Here is a 27,851-nt window from a genome sequence, read left to right on the forward strand (position 1 = left end):
AAGTGTTGCCCTATTTAATTTGAGTCATTTTCTTATGTCACTTTTGCCATTATCACTCTTTCCATAAAATGTTTACATTATTTTTATTTAATTTTTAGTTTTATTTCAGTTCAAGTTTTAACTTATTTCCAGTTAGTAATTCAGTTAGTTGCCAAGGCAACATATTCTAAATTTCAATTAGCGTTTTTTTTCTTTTTTAATTTAATATTTTACTTTATTTCAGCTTTATTTTAATCAGCGGTGGGTGGAGTCTGGTCTATGTAAACATGTTATTCATGTTGGTGAGGTCGAATGTAGTGCATCCAATCAAACCCTACAGTATCCTACAGTATCATCTGTCACTTGGCACAAGCTAGACAAATTAACCAGGCGCCAACATGGACAGGTTGCATGGCATGCTCTGATCTCGAAAACCTTAAAAACTGCACAAAAGGAAATATGAAAAATTTCAATAAGAATAAACACAGTTTGAAATAAACACATACTGAAATTCTCTTGATATGTCTATGCAGTTATTAGTTGTGCATTTCTCATGTTCAGAAGCGTAATACAACATTTGGCCCAGTGTTAGGCTGGCAAATCACACCTCTGCTGTTGTTTATGCATTTACAAAACAGTCAGTTTTCTTATTTAGCTATGTCTTGTTAATAATTTTACACACAATTCAGTTCAGGGCAATATTATTGACAAACAATTTGGAACTTTGTTGGGTTGCCACTCAACGTACAATGTAAAATCTGGGTCCTGAAGCAAAGCCATTTGAGGACCACTATTGCATTCACAAAGCTGCTAGTTCAGTAAAAGCAAAAGAAAGAGCAGAAGAAGAAGGGACAGGAAATGTGAGACACTCACCGCGACTGCCTCCAGCACTTGTTTAACTGCATCAGCGGCATCTCGCTCGCTGTAGTAGCCCTTCTCCACCACCCTGAAAAATGGAAGGCACCATTTGGTCTCCAGTGTAACTCCATAATGAGCGCACAAACACTGGCTGGCTTTTTTTTTCCAATATTCACTTCATTATTTTCCAGCCTTAGTGTGAGTCAACCACACCTCAGCACACAGGATGAATGGAGACGTTTCTATCGATTGTTCTTAAGAAGAGGCTTTTCTTTTAAATGACTCATGTTGACATAACTGTATGAAAATGGGAAATAAGATAACCCTGAATGAGGATAAAATGGAGTGAATAACAGTAAAATCCTGCAGTTGTTTTCTTAAAAAGCTATTTCTACTAGATATAACCACCAACAAAAATTAATATTGTTGTTATAAAATAATTTAGGTTGATTCAGTATTGGTAAAAAATATTTTGACTTGAACAAAACCTGTTAAATTAGATTTCAGGTTACCACTTTTTCAGATTTAGTTTTAGCATGCCATTTTAGCAGGTTCAACTAGGGTTGCTGGCATAACTCTAATTATATTTAATCAATCCATCCATCCATCCATCCATCCATCAATCAAAATATTAATAATAAAAGCTATTTTAGGACCATATTATTATGACACTAGAGCACTATATTTCCCTTTTGGTGCAATCTAGCTAAATATAAATAAATAAATAAATGTTTAATAGTGTAATATATATATATGCATTTTTAAGTATTAACAGTATTTAAATTAAAATATACATACCAACTGACAATGCAAAATATCTTTAAAGAAATGTTAATGGTCCTAAAAACAGGATTCATTTTCCTTGATCAAGGAAAATTAGATATATTAAAATTAATTTTCTGTGCCATGGAAATGTTGGTATCATGATATACTCTATATGAATTCTTAGTGGCATGAAAATGTTTTCATGAGATTCTCCATCACCCATTTTATCATCCATTTCTTTCCCCATCATGGTACCATTTCAGTAGCACAAACAAGTTTGAGTTAATGAAAAGGCACTAACTCTAAGTATGAGCAATAGAAATAGTGATTCTTGCCTTAGCAAACACTCTTAATTACAGTTCTGGGGAAAAGTGTCAATGCACAGCATGGAGTTCACAAATTAATCAGCCATTATTAGCATGTAGCACTTTACCCCCATGGTGAACTGACCTGTCAAATAATTCTCCGCCGGTAACAAGTTCTAACACGAGACTAATCTCCGCAGGGGTCTCAAAGATTTCCTTCAGTTTGATCTGACAGAGAATGGCATGAAAAAAAGAGAGTGTTTCACTGGAGGAATTCAAACACATTACATGGTTAATTATTGATGTAGACTAAGGAAGCTATAATGTCTGACTAACATTTGCATAACTAGACCTTACTACACAAACACAGACAGTACTGCAGAGACAGGATGAACATCTAAGCGAGTGTTCTTGTAGATTTATGCATATTTTAGGCTGTGAAACACTGTAACTGCCCCTTTAGACTTACTATATTTGGATGAGAGAGGCGCAGTAATACACCTATCTCCGTTCGTACAATCTTCTTGTCAACCTGAAAGAACAACCAAGTTATTGTCTGAGTAGTGAACAAGTGCACAATTATAAAGCCATTACAATCAGGTAAAGTGCAATAGCAACATCAAAAAATAAAGTAAACCAAGCAATTTCCACATTTAAAGGGAATATTATGTATCAAACTTGTATGATTTTCTTTAATGGAACACAGTTATATGAAACAGTTATTTCGCAGGATTTGCTGGATGTCACTCTTGGAGCTCAAGAACATTGTATTGAAAAGCACCAGAACATTCTGGAAAACAACTTTCATAGGTTTGGAACAATATGAGGGTGCGGAAATTAAAAAGTTAAATAAAAGTTTTGTGTAAAACATAATGATAATTATAATTAAATATATATTTCTAATAATAATAATAATAATAATTGATATATAATATATAAAATCTAAATCTTCAATTCTGCAGCCCTACAAACAAGCACAACAAACCTGGAGTTCTTTATAATTTTTGGCCATTTATGAAATAAAGAAATAAAGAAAATGTTTGTTTGAAATATATATATATATACATACAACAAAAAATGGTTGCAAATCAGTTATTTCTATCTTTTGCTAAAGTGTGTCAGTAGGAAATATCAGTTTACATTAATTTTACCATTAATTAATAATTAATCCAGTGAGAGTTTTGTTTGCACAAGGATTTTGACAACAGCCAGTGCTCCACGCAGAGATTTTCCTGAAGTGTCTTGGAGACATTGCCACAGTTCTTCTGGATTTAATCTGTCCTAGTTTGTTCTGTTTCTGCATGTCATTCCAGACAGACTGGATGATGATGAGATAAGATCTCCAGGGCTCTCAAGTCTCACGCATTCACCGTGAGACACACGCATTTCAACCAGTTCACACGCTCTCATGCCACACCTTGTATTTCTCACGCTGAGAAGGGATAACTTGTCCTGCTATACGTACAATTAATAGACAAGGGAATACGGAGGAAAGTTATCTGCCGAGTTCATAGCTGTCTCGAGTTCATAGCTGTCACCTACCAGCCAATCAGAAATTACGATGTTGTTGTTTCCGTTTAAATTACGCGATTCTGCTGCAAGCGCGTTCGTTACTAAGCAGCATGGATGCGAGCGCACATGGAGTGTAAGTTGGAAGAGTAAGATCCCATGAATGTTGTAGGTAACGATTTTGTTTGATTTTAAGATTGCTGGACGAAATCACTTGCCTGTGAAATGATAGTGAGAGCTGATGTTGAGGAATATAGCCAAATTCGTGCTAAAGTAGCCTATTGATTCAGTGAAAAAAAAAACTCTCCAACTACTTTGCAACCAGAAGCTTTAACTTAGCTTTGGCTTCCTGAAAATAAATTACTAGAGATGTTATAACACTTGGTAAATCTGATAAAAGACAGACAAATTCATCCAAATAAAATAAATAGTTTTACATATTTAAAAAAGTATCACAAATACCAAGAAATTTGGCCCCAAACATACAGCCGTGCTCAATGTACATACTGTACACACACAGTAGGATTACCGAACTTGTCCTGAGCATGTATGTCAAGCTGTGTGTGTGTGAGAGAGAGAGAGAGAGAGAGAGAGAGAGAGAGAGAGAGAGAGAGAACATATTTCAGCTTATGAATGTTTTTTTTCTGTTGTGTTTGTTGCACATTTTGATGCCTTGATGACAGGGGTAGGGGGCTCCCATATAAAGCACTGTGGCTTCCCCACTCAAATTCAGATGCAGTGTATTTTCCATGGTAGGTTTGAACAAAACCAAAACTAGGAACAGTTTGACTCTGGATGGAACACTATTATCTATCATGACAGTGCTTTATGTGGGAGTCCTCTACCCCTGTCATCAGGCATCAAAATGTGCAACAAACATTTACAACAGAAAAAAAGAAACATAATGCTTAATAAATGTGTACTCTCTCTGTCTCTCTCTCACACACACACACACACAGCTTGACATACATGCTCAGGGTAAGTACTGTAATCCTACTGTATATGTACAGTATGTACATTGAGTGGGGAAGTCGTGGCCTAATGGTTAGAGAGTCGGACTCGTAATCGAAAGGTTGCGGGTTCGAGTCCCCGGCCGGCAGGGATTGTAGGTGGGGGGAGTGAATGTACAGCGCTCCCTCCACCCTCAATACCACGACTGAGGTGCCCTTGAGCAAGGCACCGAACCCCCAACTGCTCCCCGGGCGCTGCAGCATGGCTGCCCACTGCTCCGGGTGTGTGTTCACGGTGTGTGTGTGTGTGCATTTGTTCACTACTCACTGCTGTGTGTGTGCACTTGGATGGGTTAAACGCACAATTTCGAGTATGGGTCACCATACTTGACAATACGTCACGACTTTACTTTACTACTGTTTTCATTTGGCTCGTTTGGGGCAAAATTTCTTTTTATTTTTGATACATTTTTATTTTAAAATACATAAATCTTTTTATTTTATTTTAGATTTACCAGATGTTATCATTTCTATTTGTGCTGGTCAATTATGAACAATATGTAAAATTGAACTGCTAGCAAAAACTGAGATCTCTGGAGAGCCCTGGATCTCTGTGTGGAGCACTGGCTGTTGTCAGAATCCTTGTTCATATAAAATCTCACTGAATTACAATTAATGGCTAAATTAATGTTTGGAAATGTAAACAGATATTTCCTACTGACACACTACAGCAAAAGAGAAAAATAACTGACTTAAAGGGGTCATCGGATGCACATTTTCCACAAGTTCATATGATTGTTTAGTGTCTTAATGAAAAGTCTATAACATACTTTGGTTAAAATTCCTCAATGGTAGTGTAAAAAGCACCTTTTTTACCCTGTCAAAATCAGCTCTGTTTTCATCAAGCTGTTTTTTTAGTCCATGTTACTTTAAATGCTAATGAGCTCTGCTGACCCCGCCCCTCTCTTCCGTGGGGTGACGAGCAAACTTCAGCCGCGAAACTGGCTAACTAGCATATTATTAGGCGATTTGAAAAGATTCATAAAAACCTTTATACTCACTTCTTCTATAGATGAAGCTGAATCCCGAATGATTCACGTGCACATAGACACATTTAGGCAGATCGGGATTGGCGCATTCCCTTCAAAGCAAAAGTAACATTTATCCTCTGCGTCTTTAGCGGCTCAGATGTCGGGAGTACAACTGCTGACGACTGCTATATTCAGTATTACATCCAACATCAAAACACCTCAATCGCTCAATCGGAGACATTCTTGTCTTCCCCTGCACCGGAGTCGTTGGACAGCTCAAACTCACTCAGGGCGGGTCTAAGGTAAGATGGCCTTGTCAATCAGCTCTCGTGGGAGCGGTCTGTACAGAACTACATCATTCTGACAGGAATCTCAGAACAGCCTGATTTGAGAAAGTGGATTTTAAAATAGGGATTTAAAAAAAAAACACTGGGTGGATTTTTATCATTATAGGATGGATGTGTCCTGGACACTTCCAACACACATTTATGTTCAAATAACTTGAAAAGTTAATTTTGCATCCGATGACCCCTTTAAAACGATTTTTTGTTGGTGACAATATTAGTGGCATTAGACTTTTGCACAGTACTGTATATGAAGTTGTTCGTAAACAAAAACAAACAAAAAAAATCACATTGTTCTATTTTTTTCACTGTCAGCTATCTTTAGTAATTCTTGTGGTAACTTTGCAGGATTACAGCATTTATATGCAGTGCCTAACAATGTAATACATTACATATTATAGCACAAATGTAACAATATAATTTCAAATGTATTACAGAGGCTTATGATAGCCTTAGTGTTCCCTACGCAGGCCCAAAAACACAAATGATGGTGTAAATAGAAATGTACACTCTTAAAAATAAAGGTGCTTCACGATGCCATAGAAGAACCTTTTTTGTATAAATGGTTCCATAAAGAACCTTTAACATCTGCAGAACCTTTCTGTTTCACAAAAGGTCCTTTGTGGTGAGAGAAGGTTCTTCAGATTATAAAAAGGTAAGAAAGCGATGGTTCTTTAAAGAACTTTTCTGTGGCATCGCTGTGAAGAACCTTTTAAGCACCTTTATTTTTAAGAGTGTATGTACTGCTCTGAAAACAGTTTTGGCTGACAGCAATTATTATCCATGATTCATCAGACTGATGTAGAGAAATGGAAGACAATAACAGTGAGGTCTTTAAGATCTTAGCAGCTGGAGGTAAGTCCTGACCAGACACTCCTTGGCTATATGAGGTAGAACAAAGAAATGTGGAGAGAAATGCGTCGGTGCACTTACTGTTTTTTTCAGCATTTTCACAGCATAGTGCTTCTGGGTGCCTTTCTGATGGCATCGGAACACCACTGATGTGGCTCCCCTGGAAGAGAGAAAAATAGCAAATGATTCAGTTACAAATAATTCAGTTGGGCTCATTTATTCCCAATAATAAAAAAGTATTAATTTCTTTCAAAAAGAAAATCCCAAACTATTGAACGGTAGTGTGTATTAATATAAGTGTTGAAATATAAACTCAATAATAATAATAACCTCTTAGATTTAAAAGTATTTAAGCAGTGTTGACAGCATAGAGTGTGTATATGTGACATGTTGTCAGGTTCCAAAGACAATCTGTGTTTTCACACGTACAACAAAATAACTATCAAATATCTGCTCACATTTTTGTTAAAGCATTAAAAGTGTTTCTTTCATACAAGAATGGTGTTTTAAGATGTGCTGACGTTACTGTTATAGGTGGATGAACATAAGGAATAACTGACTACGGTCCATTGAATTATTAGAAAATAATGCACACCTGAGGTGGTGATGCAGCCACGACATGAAGCGGGTTACACCTCGGGTGTGCATTATTTTTACCACACCTGTTCAGATTGTTCAGATGTTGTATTTAAAGACATTAATCAGCTTTTTGTCCTTAAAGCACTATTGTGAGTAGGATTAATTTCTTACGCATCTCATGAGAGAAATAGAGTATGTGCTTTCTGTCCATAATAAAACATAACTTTGTGGCAAAAACATGGAAATAATTTGTCATTTTTATCCTATTTTATATATTTATTTGCTTGGTCACTGTCTTTGTGGGTTTTGGTTATTTTGCTGTTGTAGTCTATAAGTGTCACAACTGGATTGAGAGGCATACAACGGAATAACGATTCAGAGCTTCTTTATTATCACAGACTGAAGGAAGACTCAAAATGGTAAGATCAAACTGAAACAGTTACTGAAGCTCATCAAACTGTCCTTATCTTAATTCTTCTAGGGAGATCCAGCAGGAGAGAGTGAGACACAGAGTCACGGGGATCCAGAGAGGTGAGTGGTAGTGCAAGGAAAGGTATGCAACCTTGAGACCACCCGATGAGGGAATGAGGTGAGTATGCTGATATAGGGTATGGTGAGTGGGATCAGGTGTCGGTAATTAGTACTCTGGGGATTGTGATCTGGTGCAGGGGGCTGGTGTAGCTGGTGAGTCTGTGATAGTACCCCCTCCCCCATGGGCATCTCCTGGAGCCCATAACCGAAGGCAGGGGTGACCGCGCCCTCTAGGAGCAGGACGATCTGGGTGAGCTTGATGGAAGTCGGAGAGGAGTGATGGATCCAGAACACCATCTCTGTCCACCCATGATCTTTCCTTGGGACCGTACCCCCCCAATCCACGAGGTATTGGAGCCGGCCGCCATGCCTTCGGGAGTCTAGGAACTCTTTGACTCGTTAGATGGTCTTGTTGGATGGTCTCGGGTTCTGTGGATGGAGGGAGAAGCGCATTAATGCAAGGCTTTAACAGGGACACATGGAAGGTAGGCAAGATGCGGTAAGTATCTGGGAGTTGGAGTTCATAGGTGACATTGTTGATTTGCCTTTTGATAGGGAAAGGACTGACATAACGGGGACTCAGCTTCCTGCTGGGCAGCCAGAGACGAATGTCCCTAGTGGAGATCCAAACTCATTCGCCCAGTTGTTAAGTGGGTGTCGCGGTGTGACGGGCATCGGCATAGTTCTTATGTCTCCGCACTGCCCACTGGAGATGGACGTGTGCTGAGTCCCATACCCTCTCACTCTCACGGAACCAGTTGTCTACCACAGGGACTTCCGAAGGCTCACCAGTCCAGGGGAAGAGTGGCAATTGATACTCGAGCACGCAATGGAACAATGTCAACCCTGTTGTTTTCTGTCGTAAGGAATTTTGAGTGTACTCGGCCCAAGGGAGATACTAAGGGACAGACACTCCCAGCAGATGGAAGAAACCATGCCAGACCCTGGATATAAACTGTGGCCCTCTATCAGAAACAATATCTTCTGGGAGACCAAAGTTTCGAAAGGCATGATGGAAGAGAGCTTCAGCTGCTTCTAAGGCAGTGGGTACCCTTGTAGAGGAATTAGTTTGCAGGCCTTGGAGAATCTGTCCACGACGACTAATAGGGTAGTGTATCCGTTGGAAGGTGGAAGACCAGTAGCGAAATCAACCCCGATATGGGACCAGGGTCAGCGTGGAATGGGTAGTGGAACCAGTTTGCCCTTCGGTAAACGGTGCGGAGTGGATGTGATGGCACAGACCGATCAACTTCTGACGTAATGGGCGACATCCCGAGCCATGCTGGGCCACCAGTATCTGTTCCGGAGGATCGAGAGGGTTCATTGGCTGTCTGGGTGACCCGATCCCCGGAGAGGTGTGGATGAAGTCCAGAAGGGTGAGGCACAGAACTGTGGGTACATATCTCCTCCCTTCCGGACCTCCCGGCGGAGCGGGTTTTGTTAGAGTGGCAGCATGAATTGGTCATCCAGGTCCCACACAATAGGACACACGAACACTGTGGGCGAGAGAATGGGCTCCGGGCTTTCAGGAGATGGATCAAGTTGGTGAAGGCAGAAAAGAGCATCTGCTTTTAGGTTTTTATGACCAGGACGGTAGGTTATGGTGAATCTGAAGCAAGTGAAGAACAAAGGCCCATCTGGCTTGTTATTAAATAGTTGTTTACTATTGAAATGTTGTTGTTGTATGCATTTGTCAATTTTATTTAATTTCTGTATTTTCTTAAATGGGTGTGTATAGAGTATTTACAGAGTGTTAACTTTCAGTTTTAGTTACTTTTTCTTATTTGTAAGTCGCTTTGGATAAAAGCGTCTGCTAAATGACTAAAAGTAAAGTAAGTAAAAAGTTATCACCTCGAAGGTGTGTTGAGCTCATTCCAACCAGTTCCGCCCCTGTAACGATATCCCTGTAGCCTCCTCCAGCACCAGGAATGAGATACGCTTTGCGTGGAAAATTCTGATGCGGAGAGTGACTTCCGGGGTGCGATGGCGCACCAAACCTTTGCCCAGCGGCTTTCCTTGGATATTGAAGATCTGATAGGAGGTGGCACTGCGATGTCAAGGGAGCTTGATTTGGGTGAGACAGATTGAGGAGATGAAATTTCCTGAAACTCCAGAATCAACGAGGACTTTAACCGGAAAAGATTGGTTCATGTACATTAGGAGAGCATCAATGTGTGGTATACTTGAGACATCAGGATGGATTTGGACCGTACTCACCGCTGAGCGTGTTGGGCGAACAGGGCAGGAGGGAAAAAGGTGATCGCCGAATCCGCAGTATAAGCAGAGGCCTTGAGTAACTCGCTGAGCTTGTTCCGTTGATGATGGTCAGTTTGCATTAGCTCAGGTGCTGGAGGAGTAGTACTCGGTGAGGCGGCAGCAGTGGAGGAGTCCTCAGTCTTGCAAGCAGTTAGATGTTGGGAGACGTGAAGAGACTTTTGCAGCAAAAGGCGCACTGTGTCTTCATAGATGGACATCTGTTGTCTGATAGGTGGGTTTTGACCACGTCAAAATGCTGATAAGAGAGCAGTTTTGTTCCATCCGCTGTTAGCAGTGAGGGTATGGAATTGAACCCTATAGTCATGAATGGACATATCTGCTTGCCGTAGCTGGAAGAGCTCGTCATGCATGGAGGCCGCTGAGGTAGACTTGCCAAACACATCTCAGAAATGATCAACAAAAGCATCCAGGGAGCGCACTACGGGACTGAGCGAATTCCGGAGAGATTCCGCCCATTGCAGCACTCTTCCGGATAGTAAAGACATGATGAATGTGATCTTTGCTCTATCATTCACAAATTGATGAGGTTATAACTCGAAGTACAGGGAGCACTGGAGAAGGAAACCGCTACAGGCGACTGCCTCACCAGAGTAGGTCGCGGGTTTGGCCATGGGACATGCGGAGGCTGATGGGATTCACGGAGTGCTTGGACCAATTCGGTGAAGGGATCAGGTGAGAGGGGGCTCTGTGTCTCCATCGTGAAGCTTCAATCCGTTTAATAATGAACTTCTGTAGGGGCTAGTCTTCTGTCACAACTGGATTGAGAGGCATACAAGGGACGAACAATTCAGAGCTTCTTTATTATCACAAACTGAAGGAAGACTCAAAACGGTAAGTTCAAACTGAAACAGTTACTGAAACTCAGAGTATGTGACAATAAGGACCTTTGAAATGACTGAAACCATTTGGTGAAGTGATATTAACATGTAATGCAGTCAAGACCTGCCTGGAACTACTTTAGCTGTGCGTTTCACTGAAAATAATTGCACACCTTAGGACGTTTGTCAACCAATAAGATGTAAGCATTCAACAGCCCCGTAGTATAAGTAAACAATAATTTAATATCCCAACTTGAATTATCAAAAAATGACAATATCAATGGCCTTGTATATGAGATTGGTGTGATAGAATCTCTTGCTAACCTTGTTGTCTAACTGTATATTATCATACTCCTTGTGGTGCCATACATTTTGTTATATTGATACTATATAATTCTAAATGGACATCTGTGAATCCTAAACAGGATCAAACTGTAGTTAAGTATTGCTATGGGAGGCATGGCCTGTCCTACTTAAACCTACAGAGCAGTGTTACACCTGGGCAACGGTACCTCTTTAATTACATCCGTTTTCCTTCCCTACAGACCCTAGACACCGAAATCCTGATCTGATCCTCTATACATGACAATATAGACAGTACCAAAACCCAAAGAATTCAACCATTCAAGCTATTTAGATGAACATTACTTTCCAAATGGTAACTACTGCCACACATTTAGCAGTGTTTGCTAAGAAAAGGATTACTATTATTATGGCTCACACTTACTATTAAGTTTTGTTCATATTTAGTATACTAAGTAATAATAAACATGTAACCAACATATTGCATCACTAATGCTACAACCGTATCATCAGAGAATAATCAGCTAGTAAGCAACTGCATAAAAACACTCCATAGCAATGGATTACAAAATATAATTTGAAATAAGCCAACTAGAAAAACGTGCCTCTTTGCAAAACATTACAAAAACCAAAAACGTATGTATAAACTAGTGGCAGTAAAACACTTTGAAAGTGTTGCAAAAGACACAAGACGCAGCATAATACCATTTTGCACAAATGTTTTACCAATTAGCCTAGGCTGATAAATTAGTCGGGCTGATTCAGAAATCATGTTAGCAAGTTTTGACTCAGAAACACATTTTAGTAAACACATTTTAGTAAATGCACAGCAATGCCCTAGCAAGAGCCCACAACACCCTTGTTAAAACAAGTTGTTGCTTAGCTTCGTGCGCTTTCAATTTCTTAATATCTGATTCATAATCAGATCACTTAATATGGTATTTCACTGGCACAGGACCAGTACAATATGTTGGAAACAAGCAACAGCCAGCAGTTACAAACGAGCATCTCAGCTGGAAAGTGTCCAGTGTGCAAATAAATGAAATTTGGGTGGACAGCTTGGCTAATGCAATTAAAGCAGAGAGGCCACCTCAGTGTCCAAGAACTAGCATCTGGGTACTCATTAGGAGACCGGTGCCAGATCCACACAGCTATAGATCCCCTCCCTCTTTCTCTCTATGCTGACCAAAAACTCCCACTGACTCTACACGTGAATAGACATCAGGAGAGTGTAGGAACCAGCTTGTAGCTCCAATCTGCTCCACATAATCCCCATCCAGGTCCCAAAAATATTGATATCAGTTGGTTATATAACCATACTTGAAAGTATCCATATACCTGCAAACATCAGCTGGCAATTAGCAAAGTACCTCTGTGTATAGAGAAACCTATTTAGACTTTCTCTGGATCCTTAACACTTAGAAGCACTTAAAGTACTTGAGTAAAAAATACAGCCTAATGTACTGTGTTAATATTAAGGAATTTTCCATTTATTTTTCACAGGTGTTGCACCACAATTTTTGAATTATGCATTGTATTGTGTTTGTTTTAGTGTTGAAGGAAATGTCCATAAAATTAACAGAAAATGGAGGGGGGTGGGCCTTGATATGGATTTCTTTTAAGATCCCTTTGGGATGTCAAAATTTAGCTATAATGGACTTTCAATGGAGAGACAGAACACTTTCAAGCCTCTGATCATTAGCCTGTGATTGGGACTCATAATGCTTCAGTTCATTTAATCATTAAAAGTTAATAAAACAACATGGCAGAAGGATCTATATTAATGAGGATCCTTGGCTTGCAAGGTGATGACAGGAAATGGACTGTCCACTTCTCCTCCAGATGCTAAATGTTTATCATAAACTCCTGATATAGATACCCGAGAATATCTTTGGTGACTAGTTGACTTCATACTTGACTTTAAATTAACTGCATTATACAACAGTTGCCTCATTCTATAATAAGATATTAGATGATGATTAAAGGGGAGGTCTAATGATATTTCATTCATTCTGACTTATTTACACTGTTAAAGAGTTGGCTTTTCATGCTAAACATGGCCAAAGTAAAAAAAAAAATGAGCTGGACGTATAACAGAGTATATCTGAGCCAAATACACTTCTTCAGGGTTCATATAAGTTTTGGAATTTTTTTTCAAGTATGGCCCTGTATAACGTTACAAAGGGCGGACTTCCTTGTATGGGCACTTATGCTGGATGAGCACACGCACACATCAACCAGAGCGAGAGCGAAAGCACGCCTATCAACGGGCTTCATTGGCTTTCAGAAGTCTTCGGCAGAGCTGCACAGGACTTGCTCGAGAAGGATTTCATTTTGTTTTTAGACCACGAAATTAACAATGTCACCAAAGAAATGCGTTGTGAGGGAAAGATAACCTTGTCCAGCTTCCCAAAGGAACCAGCGTTAAGGGAACAGTGGATGCAGTTTGTTTAACTGGGGCAGCAACGGAGTTGTGCAAGTGTGTTTGTTTGACGAATGTTTTATAAATAAATTAAATAAAATTTAAGTCGGTAGAATTTTAAAGTTTTTGTTCCTGTATTATTTCTATCGATATCACAACTTGCAATCGTTACACAAAAGCTGAGCATGTACCGTGACATATACATCTCTACATGTAATTTTATAATTTAAATAAGAGTTAAATAGGGTCAATTTAAGTCCTTGAGATGATGTTTTGAAAGCACATTTAGCTTCAGTTTCATGCAAAATTGTCTTATCTTCTTCACAGGATAAATGATTAGTTGAGATCTTAATAAATCCTCCACTGATACTCCATCTTTGTTAATAAAGTCAACCTCCTCCTATTGTAGCATTCACTCCTTGGAATGAGATGCTAGAGGGATTTCCATCTCATTACCTCCCAACTGGACTATTTAGCATTGTTTGATTAACCACTTGCATGAGATTAGAGGCATTTAATTGTAAAGTGATTAGGCAGTTTTGTAACAGAGTTGTCCAGGAGCGATTGCTAATTTGGAAAATGCAGTTTACAACTAAATTACAAAAAAATAGTATTTTTCAGTCACTACTAGCACAAAACCTAGAGGAACATAAACAGCTGACAAATGATGATATCATTAGCTTAATGTCACGTTCCCTCTCGGGATACAAGGAGCGCGGAGACGTGGAGGTATCAATAAACCCTTTTATTGATGACACACACAATGTGACGAGGAGCTTGGGGAGAGACGAACATCAATAACGTTAAAGACCGGACACAGGGGCTAGGAAACACAGGGCTTATAAACACAGGGAAATAAGGAACAGGTGTGGACTAATCAAACACAGGGCTAGGGACTAATTAAACTAATGAAGACAAACGAGGACAGGAACAGGAAGGCCAAATATGGACACGAGAGGAGGGGAACCACAAGACAAGGACTGACATTACGCCCCCCTCCGGAAGGCGTGTCCTCACGCCTAACACCATCCAATGGGGAGGGGGGGTGGGCGCTCTGGAGGCCTCCAGGGCGGTGCCTGTTCCAGGGGCCATGGCGGGTCAGGAGACTCGGGAGGCCATGGCGGATCTGGAGACTCGGGAGGCCAGGGCGGATCTGGAGACTCGGGAGGCCAGGGCGGATCTGGAGACTCGGGAGGCCAGGGCGGGTCAGGGGACTCGGGAGGCCAGGGCGGATCTGGAGACTCGGGAAGCCACGGCCTATTTTTTTCGGGTCGTGTGGCCTTGGCCCTTGGCCCGGCCACACAGGCTGTGACCCTCTTACCCCCCCCCAAAATTTTCTTGGGGAAGCTCCCCCCTGGGAGCCACAGAGGAGCGGACTCTGTCGGGCGCTCTTGCAGCGCGGACTCTGTCGGGCGCTCTTGCAGCGCGGACTCTGTCGGGCGCTCTTGCAGCGCGGACTCTGTCGGGCGCTCTTGCAGCGCGGACTCTGTCGGGCGCTCTTGCAGCGCGGACTCTGTCGGGCGCTCTTGCAGCGCGGACTCTGTCGGGCGCTCTTGCAGCGCGGACTCTGTCGGGCGCTCTTGCAGCGCGGACTCTGTCGGGCGCTCTTGCAGCGCGGACTCTGTCGGGCGCTCTTGCAGCGCGGACTCTGTCGGGCGCTCTTGCAGCGCGGACTCTGTCGGGCGCTCTTGCAGCGCAGGGCTGGATGGAACCAGCGGAAACGCGGGAGGGCACGTGCGTGGAGCCGGCACGGGAGGGCACGTGCGTGGAGCCGGCACGGGAGGGCACGTGCGTGGAGCCGGCACGGGAGGGCACGTGCGAGGAGCCGGCACGGGAGGGCACGTGCGAGGAGCCGGCACGGGAGGGCGCTCGGGAAGCGCGGACACCTGGGGGCGCTCTTGCAGCGCGGAAACTTGGGGACGCTCTTGAAGCGCAGCCACTTGGGGACGCTCTTGACGAGCTGGGCTGGACGGAACCAGCAGGAACTCAGGAGGGCACGGGCGTGGAGCCGGCACGGGAGGGCGCGTGCGTGGAGCCGGCACGGGAGGGCGCTCTGGAAGCGCGGACACTTGGGGGCGCTCGGGAGGCGCGGACACTTGGGGGCGCTCGGGAGGCGCGGGGCTGGACGGAACCAGCGGAGACGAAGGAGAGCCGGACGGAACCAGCGGGAACTCAGGAGGGCTGGACGGAACCAGCGGGAACTCAGGAGGGCTGGACGGAACCAGCGGGAACCCAGGAGGGCTGGACGGAACCAGCGGGAACCCAGGAGGGCTGGACGGAACCAGCGGGAACCCAGGAGGGCTGGACGGAACCAGCGGGAACCCAGGAGGGCTGGACGGAACCAGCGGGAACTCAGGAGGGCTGGACGGAACCAGCGGGAACTCAGGAGGGCTGGACGGAACCAGCGGGAACTCAGGAGGGCTGGACGGAACCAGCGGGAACTCAGGAGGGCACTTGCGAGGAGCAGGTACAGGAGGGCGCTCTTGAAGCGCGGGGTTGCTCTGGGCTGAGGACAGCAGCAGTGCTGGGAAGAGTTGGGTGGCCGGAACATTTGGCAGGGCATGTGGAGGGTCCTGGCGAGCGGTGAGCTGGTGAGGCCGGGTTGTTCTCGGGTTGGGTTGGACGAAGATCGGTTTGACATTCTTCGACTTCGAAATCAATGCCATGTACATTGAGGACATAATTTATCAGCCCGATAAGGGAAAAACTGGACGTGGGGATATCGCAGCTGATGACATCTTTGTCCAACCCAAACCGAAAACACACACCGAGCGAGGTGTCAATCCAGCTCACCTCGTTGGAAAGCTCAAGAAACTCCTCAACATACCTTACCAAATCCCGACCATCCTGCCGCAGACACCAAAGCCTGTCTTCAGCCATAGTTGATTTGTATAGGTCCAGTCTTCTGTCACGTTCCCTCTCGGGATACAAGGAGCGCGGAGACGTGGAGGTATCAATAAACCCTTTTATTGATGACACACACAATGTGACGAGGAGCTTGGGGAGAGACGAACATCAATGACGTTAAAGACCGGACACAGGGGCTAGGAAACACAGGGCTTATAAACACAGGGAAATAAGGAACAGGTGTGGACTAATCAAACACAGGGCTAGGGACTAATTAAACTAATGAAGACAAACGAGGACAGGAACAGGAAGGCCAAATATGGACACGAGAGGAGGGGAACCACAAGACAAGGACTGACACTTAAAGGAACACTCCACTTTTTTTGGAAATAGGCTCATTTTACAACTCCCCTGATGGTAGCATTTTTAGCTTAGTTTAGCATAGATCATTGAATCTGATTAGACCGTTAGCATCTCGCTCAAAAATGACCAAAGAGTTTCGATAATTTTCCTATTTACAACTTGACTCTTCTGTAGTTACATCGTGCACTAAGACTGACGGAAAATGAAAAGTTGTGATTTTCTAGGCTGATATGGCTAGGAACTATACTCTCATTCCGGCGTAATAATCAAGGAAATTTGGTGCCGTACCATGGTTGCAGCAGGCGCAATGATATTACGCAGTGCCTGAAAGTAGTCCCCAGGTAGGTAACTAGTTATGATATGGATTCAATGGCTGAATGGATTCAAAAACGGTAAAATTCAACTGTTTAACTATTGAGCCTATTTCCAAAAAAAGTGGAGTGTTCCTTTAAGCTAAACCCAGCACAAGTGAAGATCAGAGAAATGTTTTTAATGCTATTCTCCCCTGAAAAACTGAAGTGTGCTTAATTGTTTTTAATGTGCATACTCTTACATGTATATTTTTTAAGAAAAGAGAATAATATTTTAAAGAAAAGAGAAGTAATTCTAAAATTACATGTAAAGATGTATATAAGTCCTAAGTGGCTCAAAAAGTGGCACCCTGAGTTCAGCTAACTGCATATGATATAAATATAAATTATAATACATTTTCATTTAATTGCAGTTAAAATGCAATTAAGTGTCCGAAACATTACTTTCAGTTCACAGTTCAGTTTCAGTTCTATTAAAAAGATCACAAGAGACTTGCAGCAAAACGTTTGACTATCAGCATGTCTGGTCCACATTCCAACATATTCTAGCCATGAACCTCCCACAAGCTGTAGCAGCCTGAGGACTTGTAAACATAACTTGTTTCCTGAGTGAATTGATAAAACCTTGTACACTTTGACTTCTGTAAATTGAAAAAATGTCTGCAAATCAGATTTGAGCTTTCTGTAGATGGTCTACAAACTCTCATTGGGTGAGCTGTCAGAGGCATAGAGTAGTTCAGATCCACCAAGCCTGAACTTACAAATCTTGTTCCAGGAAAATAAAGATGAAATAACCTGTTGAAACAATGAACTGTAGCGCACTCCTTCTGAAAGCAAACAGGATAGCAGATGGGAGCCCTTCCTATTATGCGGGAAGTCGTGGCCCAATGGTTAGAGAGTCGGATCGTAATCCAAAGGTTGCGGGTTCGAGTCTCGGGCCGGCAGGGATTGTAGGTGGGGGGAGTGAATCTCCAGTGCTCTCTCCACCCTCAATACCACGACTGAGGTGCCCTTGAGCAAGGCACCGAACCCCCAACTGCTCCCCGGGCGCCGCAGCATAAATGGCTGCCCACTGCTCCGGGTGTGTGTTCACGGTGTGTGTGTGTTCACTGCTGTGTGTGTGCACGTTGGATGGGTTAAATGCAGAGCACGAATGCTGAGTATGGGTCACCATACTTGGCCGTATGTCACTTCACTTCACTATTATAAACTTCAATCACTATTAACTGCTCAAAATCAACCAATCAGGGGCGTAGTCCCCCACAATAACCAAAACTAGCAAGAATAACCCCCCAATATTTATACCACGGTTAATGGAAACCTCGAATCATAAATTATTAATTAATAATTTAATTCATGCCTTCGCTGATTTTATAAGCGTTAACTTCAAGTACGAACTGAATGGAGCAGTTATCAGCACAATATCACTGAAGCGCAGTTCATGAATGGCGCGCACGAATCACCATTTAGCCTACTCTGTGTGCGTTCACCAGCGCGCTCGAGAAGTGTGATGAGATTTGCATGAGCCATTCCTATCGCGTAACTGCACATTTTCCAGTTTACGAAACCTTTTGAGTCTCAGATACTAAAAATTGTTTTTCTTGAAACTACATAAAAATCCTTCTCAGACCAACAAAATTACCCCAAATGTTGTCCCAACTTTTGTCAAACACAGTTGTCTGAACAAAGAATTTCATATTGTTGAAATGTTAAGGCTTTGTGAGTTCCCAGCATGCATTTCAGCATGAATAAATTATGCAGTTACTGTTATAAAATTATTGTTTTGCTGTTTGCTGATTACATTTAAACTGTTTTGCTGTTGTTTTATCATTATTGTTAGTTATTTGTTATACTGTGATGTAAAGGGCACACCTTTTTAACATTTGTTGATTGCCATTGTTCTTGAGGTTAGTGTCTAGTTTTGAGGCCTAGAGTATGTTCAGGCACTTTTGTCCATTTTCTGGATATATTAGTCTTGTATGTTGTCTTATAGTGCTGTCAAATGATTAATCGCAATTAATCGCATCCAAGATAAAAGTTTTTGTTTACATAATATATGTGTGTGTGCTGTGTATATTTATTATGTATATATAAATACACACACATGCATGTATATATTTAAGAAAAATATGTTATGTTTATATTAGGGCTGTCAACATTAACGCGTTAACGCATGCGATTAATCTAAAAATTTTAACGCGTAAATATTTTTTTTACGCAAATTAATCGTTTGATAAGGTTTGACCTCAACTTCTTGCCATCATCGCAGCGCGGAAGGTAATCATTGCCTGCATCCCAATGTGATTACGAGATGCCGGGTTCGATAAACGTGAAGCGAATGCGGAGAGAGAGAGTGAGTGTGTCCGAGAGAGAGAGAGAGAGCGACAGTGCGCGAGAGATATGTATACTCATATTTGATAAGGGTACAGCGAACCAGTGTTTCGGTTTCCCCGCACAATTGGGCTATTTTGAAAATACAGTCGCGGAGCTAGGGGAAAAAAGAACACATATGACGTTTAATACCGGACACAGGGGCAGGGAAACACAGGGCTTATAAACATGGAGAAATCAACAAGGAAGAACAGAAACAGGTGCGGGGCAATTGCACACAGGGCTAGGGACTAATTAACTAATGAACAGGGAACGAGGACAGGAACAGAAGGCCAAATATGGACACGAGAGGCGGGGGAACACGAGACACAGACTGACATGACGCCCCCCTCCGGAAGGCGTGTCCTCACGCCAAACACCATCTAATGGGGAGGGGGGTGGGCGCTCTGGAGGCCTCCAGGAATCAGGGGGCAGGGCTACCGGCCTCCAGAGCGGGGCCCATTCCCGGAGCCATGGCGGGACAGGAGACTCGGGAGGCCATGGCGGGTCAGGAGACTCGGGAGGCCATGGCGGGTCAGGGGACTTGGGAGGCCATGGCGGGTCAGGGGACTCGGGAGGCCACGGCCTTACTTTTTCGGGCCGCCCGAGGGGTTCTGTGGCCTTGGCCCTTGGCCCGGCCACACAGGCCGTGACCCTATTACCCCCCCCCCCCCCCAAAAAAAAAATTTTCTTGAGGAACTCCCCCCCTGGGAGCCACTGCGGAGCGGACTCTGTGGGGCGCTCTTGCAGCGCGGACTCTGTGGGGCGGTCTTGCAGCGCGGACTCTGTGGGGCGCTCTTGCAGCGCGGAACTGGACGGAACCAGCGGAGACACAGGAGGGCACGTGCGAGGAGCCGGCACTGGAGGGCACGTGCGGGGAGCCAGCACTGGAGGGCACGTGCGAGGAGACACTTGGGGGCGCTCTTGAAGCGCAGACACTTGGGGCGCTCTTGAAGCGCAGACACCTGGGAGCGCTCTTGAGGAGCTGAGCTGGATGGGACCAGCGGAGACGCAGGAGAGCTGGACGGCCCCAGCGGAGACGCAGGAGAGCTGGACGGGACCAGCGGAGACGCAGGAGAGCTGGACGGGACCAGCGGAGACGCAGGAGAGCTGGACGGGACCAGCGGAGACGCAGGAGAGCTGGACGGGACCAGCGGAGACGCAGGAGTGCACCTGCGAGGAGCAGGCACAGGAGGCACGGGTTCACGGGGGCGCTCTCGAAGCGCGGATTCTCGGGGGCGCTCTTGAAGCGCGGATTCGCGGGGGCGCTCTGGAAACGCAAACGGCGGAGGGCTCGGGAGAGCCGTGGACGACGGCGAGCTGGCTCGGGCCAGGACGCTTCCCAGACACCGGTAAATCCCCTCTCTCCAACTCAGGCCGGTAGTGTCTGGGAGGTCCACGGGACGATGGTAGTTTGCCCCGAGCCAGAACAGTCTGTTGAGAGTCTTGTCATCCCACGCCGTCGCCGCGGCGATCTTACAAAACTCCTCCGCATACTCGTAAAAGCGATAGCCCTCGCGGATCAGGGCGGTGAAGCGGGAGGCGCCGTCCATGCCGCGGAGCAAAAACTGGAACAAAGGAAAACACTTTCAAAAACAAAAACAAAAATGTTGAACGCCGCTCACTGTTGTAGGGTCCGGTATTCTGTCACGTAGCACTCGGGGCAAGGAGCGAGGAGACACGGAAATAGCAATAGCCAGGTTTATTCAAAACACATAGCGTGGAGCTAGGGGAAAAGAACACATATGACATTTAATACAGGGGCAGGGAAACACAGGGCTTATAAACATGGAGAAATCAACAAGGAAGAACAGAAACAGGTGCGGGGCAATTACAGACAGGGCTAGGGACTAATTAACTAATGAACAGGGAACGAGGACAGGAACAGAAGGCCAAATATGGACATGAGAGGCGGGGGAACACGAGACACAGACTGACACTATTGTCTTACAAACAAAGACAATGTTGTCTACTTATTAGACTAACTTATCCATTAATGTTTGTCATTTGTATACAAACATAAGTTTGATAGGTGACTCTTTTAACCTTCTTTTTTTCTTCCAAGAAAAAAAAAAAAAATTGATTTCATCAACATTCAAGATAATAGGCAAAACCTGAAGCCTGCAGTTATAGTTTTATTTTATAACATTGTATAAATGCTAACCAGAACAAAACATCTCTGTCCATAAAACTCACAGAAAATAAGTTCACAGAACATAATTTGAGACACATTGGAAAAGAATTACAAGTCTTTTTAACAAACAAAACTGTGTTAGCTGAACAAAAAAGAGACATGTGACTTTACTCAGTGACTTGGGTTGAGTGAACAACTTGGTCCAAAGTTGAGTAAACTCAAAAAAGCTGTGCAGCAAGTTGCCTTGAAATTTGAAGTCAACTTTTCATTTTTTACAGGGAAGCTGATTGTCAAATATATGATTTATTTGAATTATTTAGAGAAACAGCCATTTTAAAATGCTATGGAGAAAGTCTAACGGTATCTAAAAAAGGCAAATAAACTAAAAAGACTGATGGAGGAGAAAAGAGGAGAGTCTTGAACCAGCACTAAAATATATCAAACTCTTTTTAAACTACTCTTGACCACCTTTACTAGAATTTATCACGTTTTATTGTAGTCTTATTTATTGTGTAAAATTTAGTGTACTTTCTTGTAGAATTTATATTAGATAATCTGTAAAGGGAATATTTTTTTTCCCCTAGAGATTTACAACTGTGGCATGTTGTAGCTATTGGTTCTAAATGTGCTGGTGGTTGTGTCTTCATAACAAATGCTAGATTGATTAATTAAAAAAAAAAGTCATTATTGGCCTGGTAATGATTAATAGGCTAGTCTTTTTATAACAAATAACAAACTATGGTACATGGCCTTCAGATATTCCAAAAGATGGCATAGATTAAATCATTAAGAGCCTGATGAATTGTTAAGGCGTAAGAAATAAACAATATCAATATAAGAAAATATTAAGTTAGTTTGACTTCCCATGGCATGTTGAATTCTCTACTCTACTAAAACAGTTCACACTTCAACCCCCCTCCAATGTTCAAACTAAAACTAAGCCCTTGCAACCAATATTCATCATATTAATAATATCCTATTGTGAATGAGAGATAGATACACAGATATCAAAATGACTACATTCAGCAGCTACAGCAGATTATTACAAAATACATATGAGGTGATCGTGATTACTCCCAGCACACTACAGCACTACAGTGTAGATGTGTCCGACATCATTGCCATTTTTAGATCATTTACAAAATGTGATAACATGTAATGGTATGATTCACACATGGAACTCTGACATGTCCAGGCAACACAAACTAATAATGTGTTGTAACTTCTCATACCTTCCCAAACATTTTTGCTGAACAAGTAATTTTTCAAATCATTTAACAACACATTCTTATCTTCATGTTTTTTTTTATATCGGTTAATGGTCACATGACATGCAGGTAAAATATTTCAGATTTTTTTGGTTTTATTTTGTTTCTTTGTTTTTTAAAATTATTTATAATCATAACATTGGGTGCTTACAGACGTGTCTTAAAGGAGACCAAATCTAAGTATTTCTAAAAGAGGGGCAGAATGAGGGTGTTTTGCAAAAACAAAGTTCTGGCATGAAACCCTAGATAGCGCAAGTCCGACAGATCTAACTCAATATAACATAATGGCATTAGTACCACGTCACAGCTGATTGGTTCTCTCCTCTATCAACACTGCTCAACATCCAAATATTTGGCTAATGCTTGTGGTAGCAGTTGCAGCGCACTTCAGAAACATCTGAAATCAACATCTAAGATGAGTGAATGCTCTTTTAATCCATATCACTGTGTATACTGCGTGGTCTGCCTAACCACATGGGGGTAAGTGGTTAATGACAAAACTTTCATTTTGGGGTGGAGTAACCCTTTAAGCATATTAGCAGCAGCATTTAGCATCTGTGTTTATACAGCCAGAGCAAAACCCAGTCTAGAGCATGTGATCGTTCTGAGTACATGCTGATAGTAACGGACATGAAAGCAGGTTAAATGAAATAGGCATTCTCGTGTATGCATTTCAACCGGGGTTCGCTATATTCAGTAATCTCAATGTCACGTTTGTTTAAATCTAAAGTTGATGTTTTATTAGCTGTGCTGAGTGTGCTGTCGATGTCAGCTGCATGCAGTGCCAAAAGCATGCGCTTTTATTCAATCCTAATGGCTCTATACAATTAGAGAATATCATTACATTAATGACAATTATCAAATTACTAATTTATGATATTTGCTCAGGTGTGTGCTGGCCTGTGGTCTTACCTATCGGATTGCAATGCATATTCTTGTTAATACTTGTGAACATTACACATGGTGCGCGTCTGATTAGAGTTAAGCCAGTCAGCGTGGTAGCCCAGGCTCACATAGCCCATACGCCACTAGTGTTAAGCCGGTTGGCGTAGTAGTCTAGGCACACATAGCCTATAGGCCACTAGTGTAAGGCAGTCGGCGTGGTAGCCCAGGCACACATAGATAGTAATACATGTAGTTCACATGGCTCTTCGGAGCAGCAGCAGTACATATGTCTTGGAGATAGATCTGCTTTGTGGGGGGTATCCTGTCCTGAATACTGACTGGTTAACGCAACATTGCAGTCATGCTAAAATACACCACATATCTAGGACTATATTCACAATATAGCAAAACCTCTCATATGTTATTGCTTAAATAAGGCTGTTTCAATTTCTTCCACTAAATTTAGTTGCATTCAGTCAATTCCATGCAAAAGGTTTGCAATTGTAAAGATATTGTGTGGATTAAAGTAATCTTGATCTAACTGTAGCACTGATAGCATATGACTGTAAATAATGTTTTGGATAAATGTGGTTCTCTTACTGTAACCGCATCCATCAAATGGATTCTTAAAAGTAGTGTTCTTGTGCACTTAATGCACAGCTGAGTCAGTCTGGAAGTGTATGTTACACAAGCTGCTCCTGTTTCTGTTTTCTACTTTCCGAGCATTATATAATCACAGCAGAGACTTAGAGAGAGAGAGTGAGTGTGAGAGGGAGGAAGAGTAGCTCTCAGGGGAGTGTGGTAGGCTTCATTATTGAGCTCACTCTGCCTTCTTCAGGACCTGGGCGGTTTGCATCTGGCCCCATTTTACAAGAGTCCAGCATCTATGCCCATGCACTCCAAAATGATTGGCCAACTATGAGCTGATAATGCTAATGTATGAACTTCTTTAAACCTCTATTCATGGCATTCTTTGTTTCAGATCCATGCAAGAGATTGATCTAAAGCACAAATATTACTAAAGGAATAGTTCAGTCAGAAATACAAATTCTAACATCATTTACTCACCCTCTTGTTGTTCCAAACCTGTACACATTTCTGGTAACAGTATAGTATAGGGACCAGTTCTCACTATTAACTAGTTGCTTATTAGCATGCCTATTATTAAAATATTGGCAGTTTATTAGTACTTATAAAGCACATATTCTTCATCACCATATGCTACATCCCTAATCCTATCCAATATCTACACTACCTTACTAACTATTAATAAGCAGCAAATTAGTTTATTGAGGCAAAAGTCATAGTTAATGGTTTGTTAATTTGGAATTGGAACTTAAAATAAAGCGTGACCGCATTTCTTCATTCTGTATATTTACTATTGGTGTTGTTTTTGTTTTTCATGTTATTGTATTTATTTATTTTTTTTGTCCATACAAGGAGTTCATGTCGATGGGTTGCAATGTAATGTTGTTCAACTAAAACTAAAACTAAAAATAATTATGATAAAAAATATAAATATTATTTATATTAGTTGGAAAATTTACATTTATGAAACTTACATGATAATCAGAAATGTTGCCTTGGCAACTACAGTCATGGCCAAAAATATTAGCACCCTTGGTAAATATAACCAAAGAAGGCTGTGAAAATTAATCTACATGGTTAATCCTTTTGATCTTTTATTTAAAAAAATCACAAAAATCTAACCTTTCATTGGATAATAAGAATTTAAAATGGGGGGAAATATCATTATGAAATAAATGTTTTTCTCTAATACACATTGGCCACAATTAACGGCACCCTTTTATTCAATACTTTTTGAAACCTCCATTTGCCAGTTTAACAGCTCTAGATTTTCAGCTCTAGAACACCTGACAAGAGACCAGAGACCAATCCTTCATCCAGAATCACTCCAGACCCTTTAGATTCCCAGCTCTATGTTGGTGCTTCTTCTCTTCAGTTCACCTCACTCATTTTCTACAGGGTTCAGGTCAGAGGACTGGAATGGCCATAGCAGAAGCTTGGTTTTGTGCTCAGTGACCCATTTTTGTGTTGTTTTTGAGGTTTGTGTTTGGATTATTGTACGGTTGGAAGATCCAAACTTGGCCCATTATAAGATTTCTAACAGAGTCAGTCACTTATAGATTTTTTAATCTGTTGGTATTTGATAGAATCCATGATGCCATGTGTCTAAACAAGATGTCCAGGACCTCCAGCAGAAATATAGGCCCACAACATCAAAAATACAGCAGTATATTTCATTGTACACATGGGGTACTTTTTATCCCTGTGTTCACCAAACCCATCTTGAGTGTTTGCTGCTAAAAAGCTCATTTTTTAGTTTCACCTAACCATAGAAGCCAGTCCCATTTGAAGTTCCAGGCTGTATCCGAAATCGCCCCCTATACCCTCAAATAGTGCACTATTTGAGAGGACAGCCATTTTAAGTGGTGTTCGAAACCATAGTGGATGTTCTCGAGTGCACTCATTCAATCCCACAATGCACCACAAAAACGAGTGTACAAGCGATGTACACTCAACGGCTAGAGAATCCCCAGAATGCACTGAGAGAGTCGCGCGCCGAATGAATTCCCGCGTCTCACCAGAAGATGGAGCCCACAGCTGAATCATCCATCCATTCATTGTAGAAGCGCTCGTCCACGGTGTAATACAACACAGGTACAAATTAATTGTAAATTGACTATTAGGGTTTATACATAATTTCCGTGACTGAGTTCTAGATAAATCCTTCAATCTTACTACTGGAGCTGCCTGTATCAAATTATTATTTAACAGGAAGCAAACTATGCAAAAGCGGCAGTCCTTCCAGTGCACTTAGTGTCCGAATTCACTCACTCGTTTTCATTCACTCCTTCAAGTGAACTATATGAGTGGACTAATGTAGGGAATAGTGAATGAGGGTATAGGGGGCGATTTCGGATACAGCCCCAGTCATGTCTGATAAACTGAATATGTAGAAAATTCTACTGTGATCTGATTGGTTGACTGAGTCCTGATAAGATCACCTGTGGCCTTTTATTAATCAAGCCTCTGTTTGAGTGAGAAGCTGTCTCTCTACGCACATGGCCTGTATGGAATTGTTGTGTTGATGACAATGTAAGTTTCTTTTGATTTATTTGATTTGTTCAAGTTGATTTATTTATGTATGATTTGTGTTAATGTTATATATTGTTTCTATTTGTTTATGGGTTATCAGAAACCAACAATTACCAGCACTTGGTATCAAAGAAATGTCTACTCCTACATGTTGAGAAATAAACTGGAAACATGAGATTGATGACTGAATGAGTTTTAATGGATTCACCATTCCGGTAGCAATAGCCAAACCAGCCTAAGAATCCTTTCAATTTTGTACAGAATATGCTGGACTTTGTTTTTGGGTGAGCTAGGAGAATTTTTCTTGAAACCCTCCCAAACAACGTGGTGATGTAGGTGCTGTTTGACTTTTTTTTTGACAAAGGTTTTCTGACCCCGAGACTCAACTATTTTCTGCAGTTCTCCAGCTTGTGGTCCTTGGAGAGTCTTTAGCCACTCAAAATCTCCTCCTCACCCATTAGGATAATATAGACACACGTCCTCTTCCAGGCAGTTTCGTAACATTTTATGTTAATTGGAAATTCTTAATTATTGCCCTGATGGTGGAAATGGGAATTTTCACTGCTCTAGCTCTTTTCTTAAAGCCACTTCACTAATTTGTGAAGCTCAATTATCTTTTGCTGCACATCAGAAATATATTCTTTGTTTTTTTTTTTCATTGTGATGGATGACTAAGGGAATTTGGGCTTTGTTCAGAATCAGAATGAGATTTATTGGCCAAGTATGTTTACACATACAAGGAATTTGTTGTAGTGACAGAAGCTCCACAGTGCAACAGAAAGACAGCAACAGGACAGGACACGGATAATAAAAGAATAACAACAAATAACCAAATAGGCAATGTACAAAGCAGCAAAAACACAATATATGATATAGGCAACTATGTATGTACATTGTTTTCCCTCCTATTTATATTTCTGTGAAACAGGAAGCCATGGCTGGATAATGTCATGTTCATAATTACCCTGGAGTGCTCCAAATTTATTGGGGTGCCAATAATTGTGTCCAACGTGTATTTGAGAAATTTATT

At 42.1% G+C, this 27,851-nt stretch overlaps 1 protein-coding gene and 1 long non-coding RNA gene across 3 annotated transcripts in view; one reads left to right on the forward strand and one right to left on the reverse strand.

The window, feature by feature from the left end:
• The window catches only part of LOC306870868, a 1,223,475-nt gene that overhangs the window by 934,778 nt on the left and 260,846 nt on the right, over positions 1–27,851 (forward strand). The window lies entirely within an intron of this gene.
• The window catches only part of LOC306870864 (calcium/calmodulin-dependent protein kinase type IV-like), a 56,227-nt gene that overhangs the window by 19,546 nt on the left and 8,830 nt on the right, over positions 1–27,851 (reverse strand). The window contains exons 3-6 of the mRNA XM_079418336.1: positions 6,675–6,753; positions 2,377–2,439; positions 2,053–2,135; positions 853–925 (exon numbers count right to left, since the gene is read on the reverse strand). Of these exons, the coding sequence (XP_079274462.1) occupies positions 853–925; positions 2,053–2,135; positions 2,377–2,439; positions 6,675–6,753 (298 nt within the window). The remainder of the gene's footprint in view (positions 1–852; positions 926–2,052; positions 2,136–2,376; positions 2,440–6,674; positions 6,754–27,851) is intronic.

Source organism: Barbus barbus (assembly GCF_936440315.1).
Source record: "Barbus barbus genome assembly, chromosome: 6".
Lineage (NCBI taxonomy): Eukaryota > Metazoa > Chordata > Actinopteri > Cypriniformes > Cyprinidae > Barbus > Barbus barbus.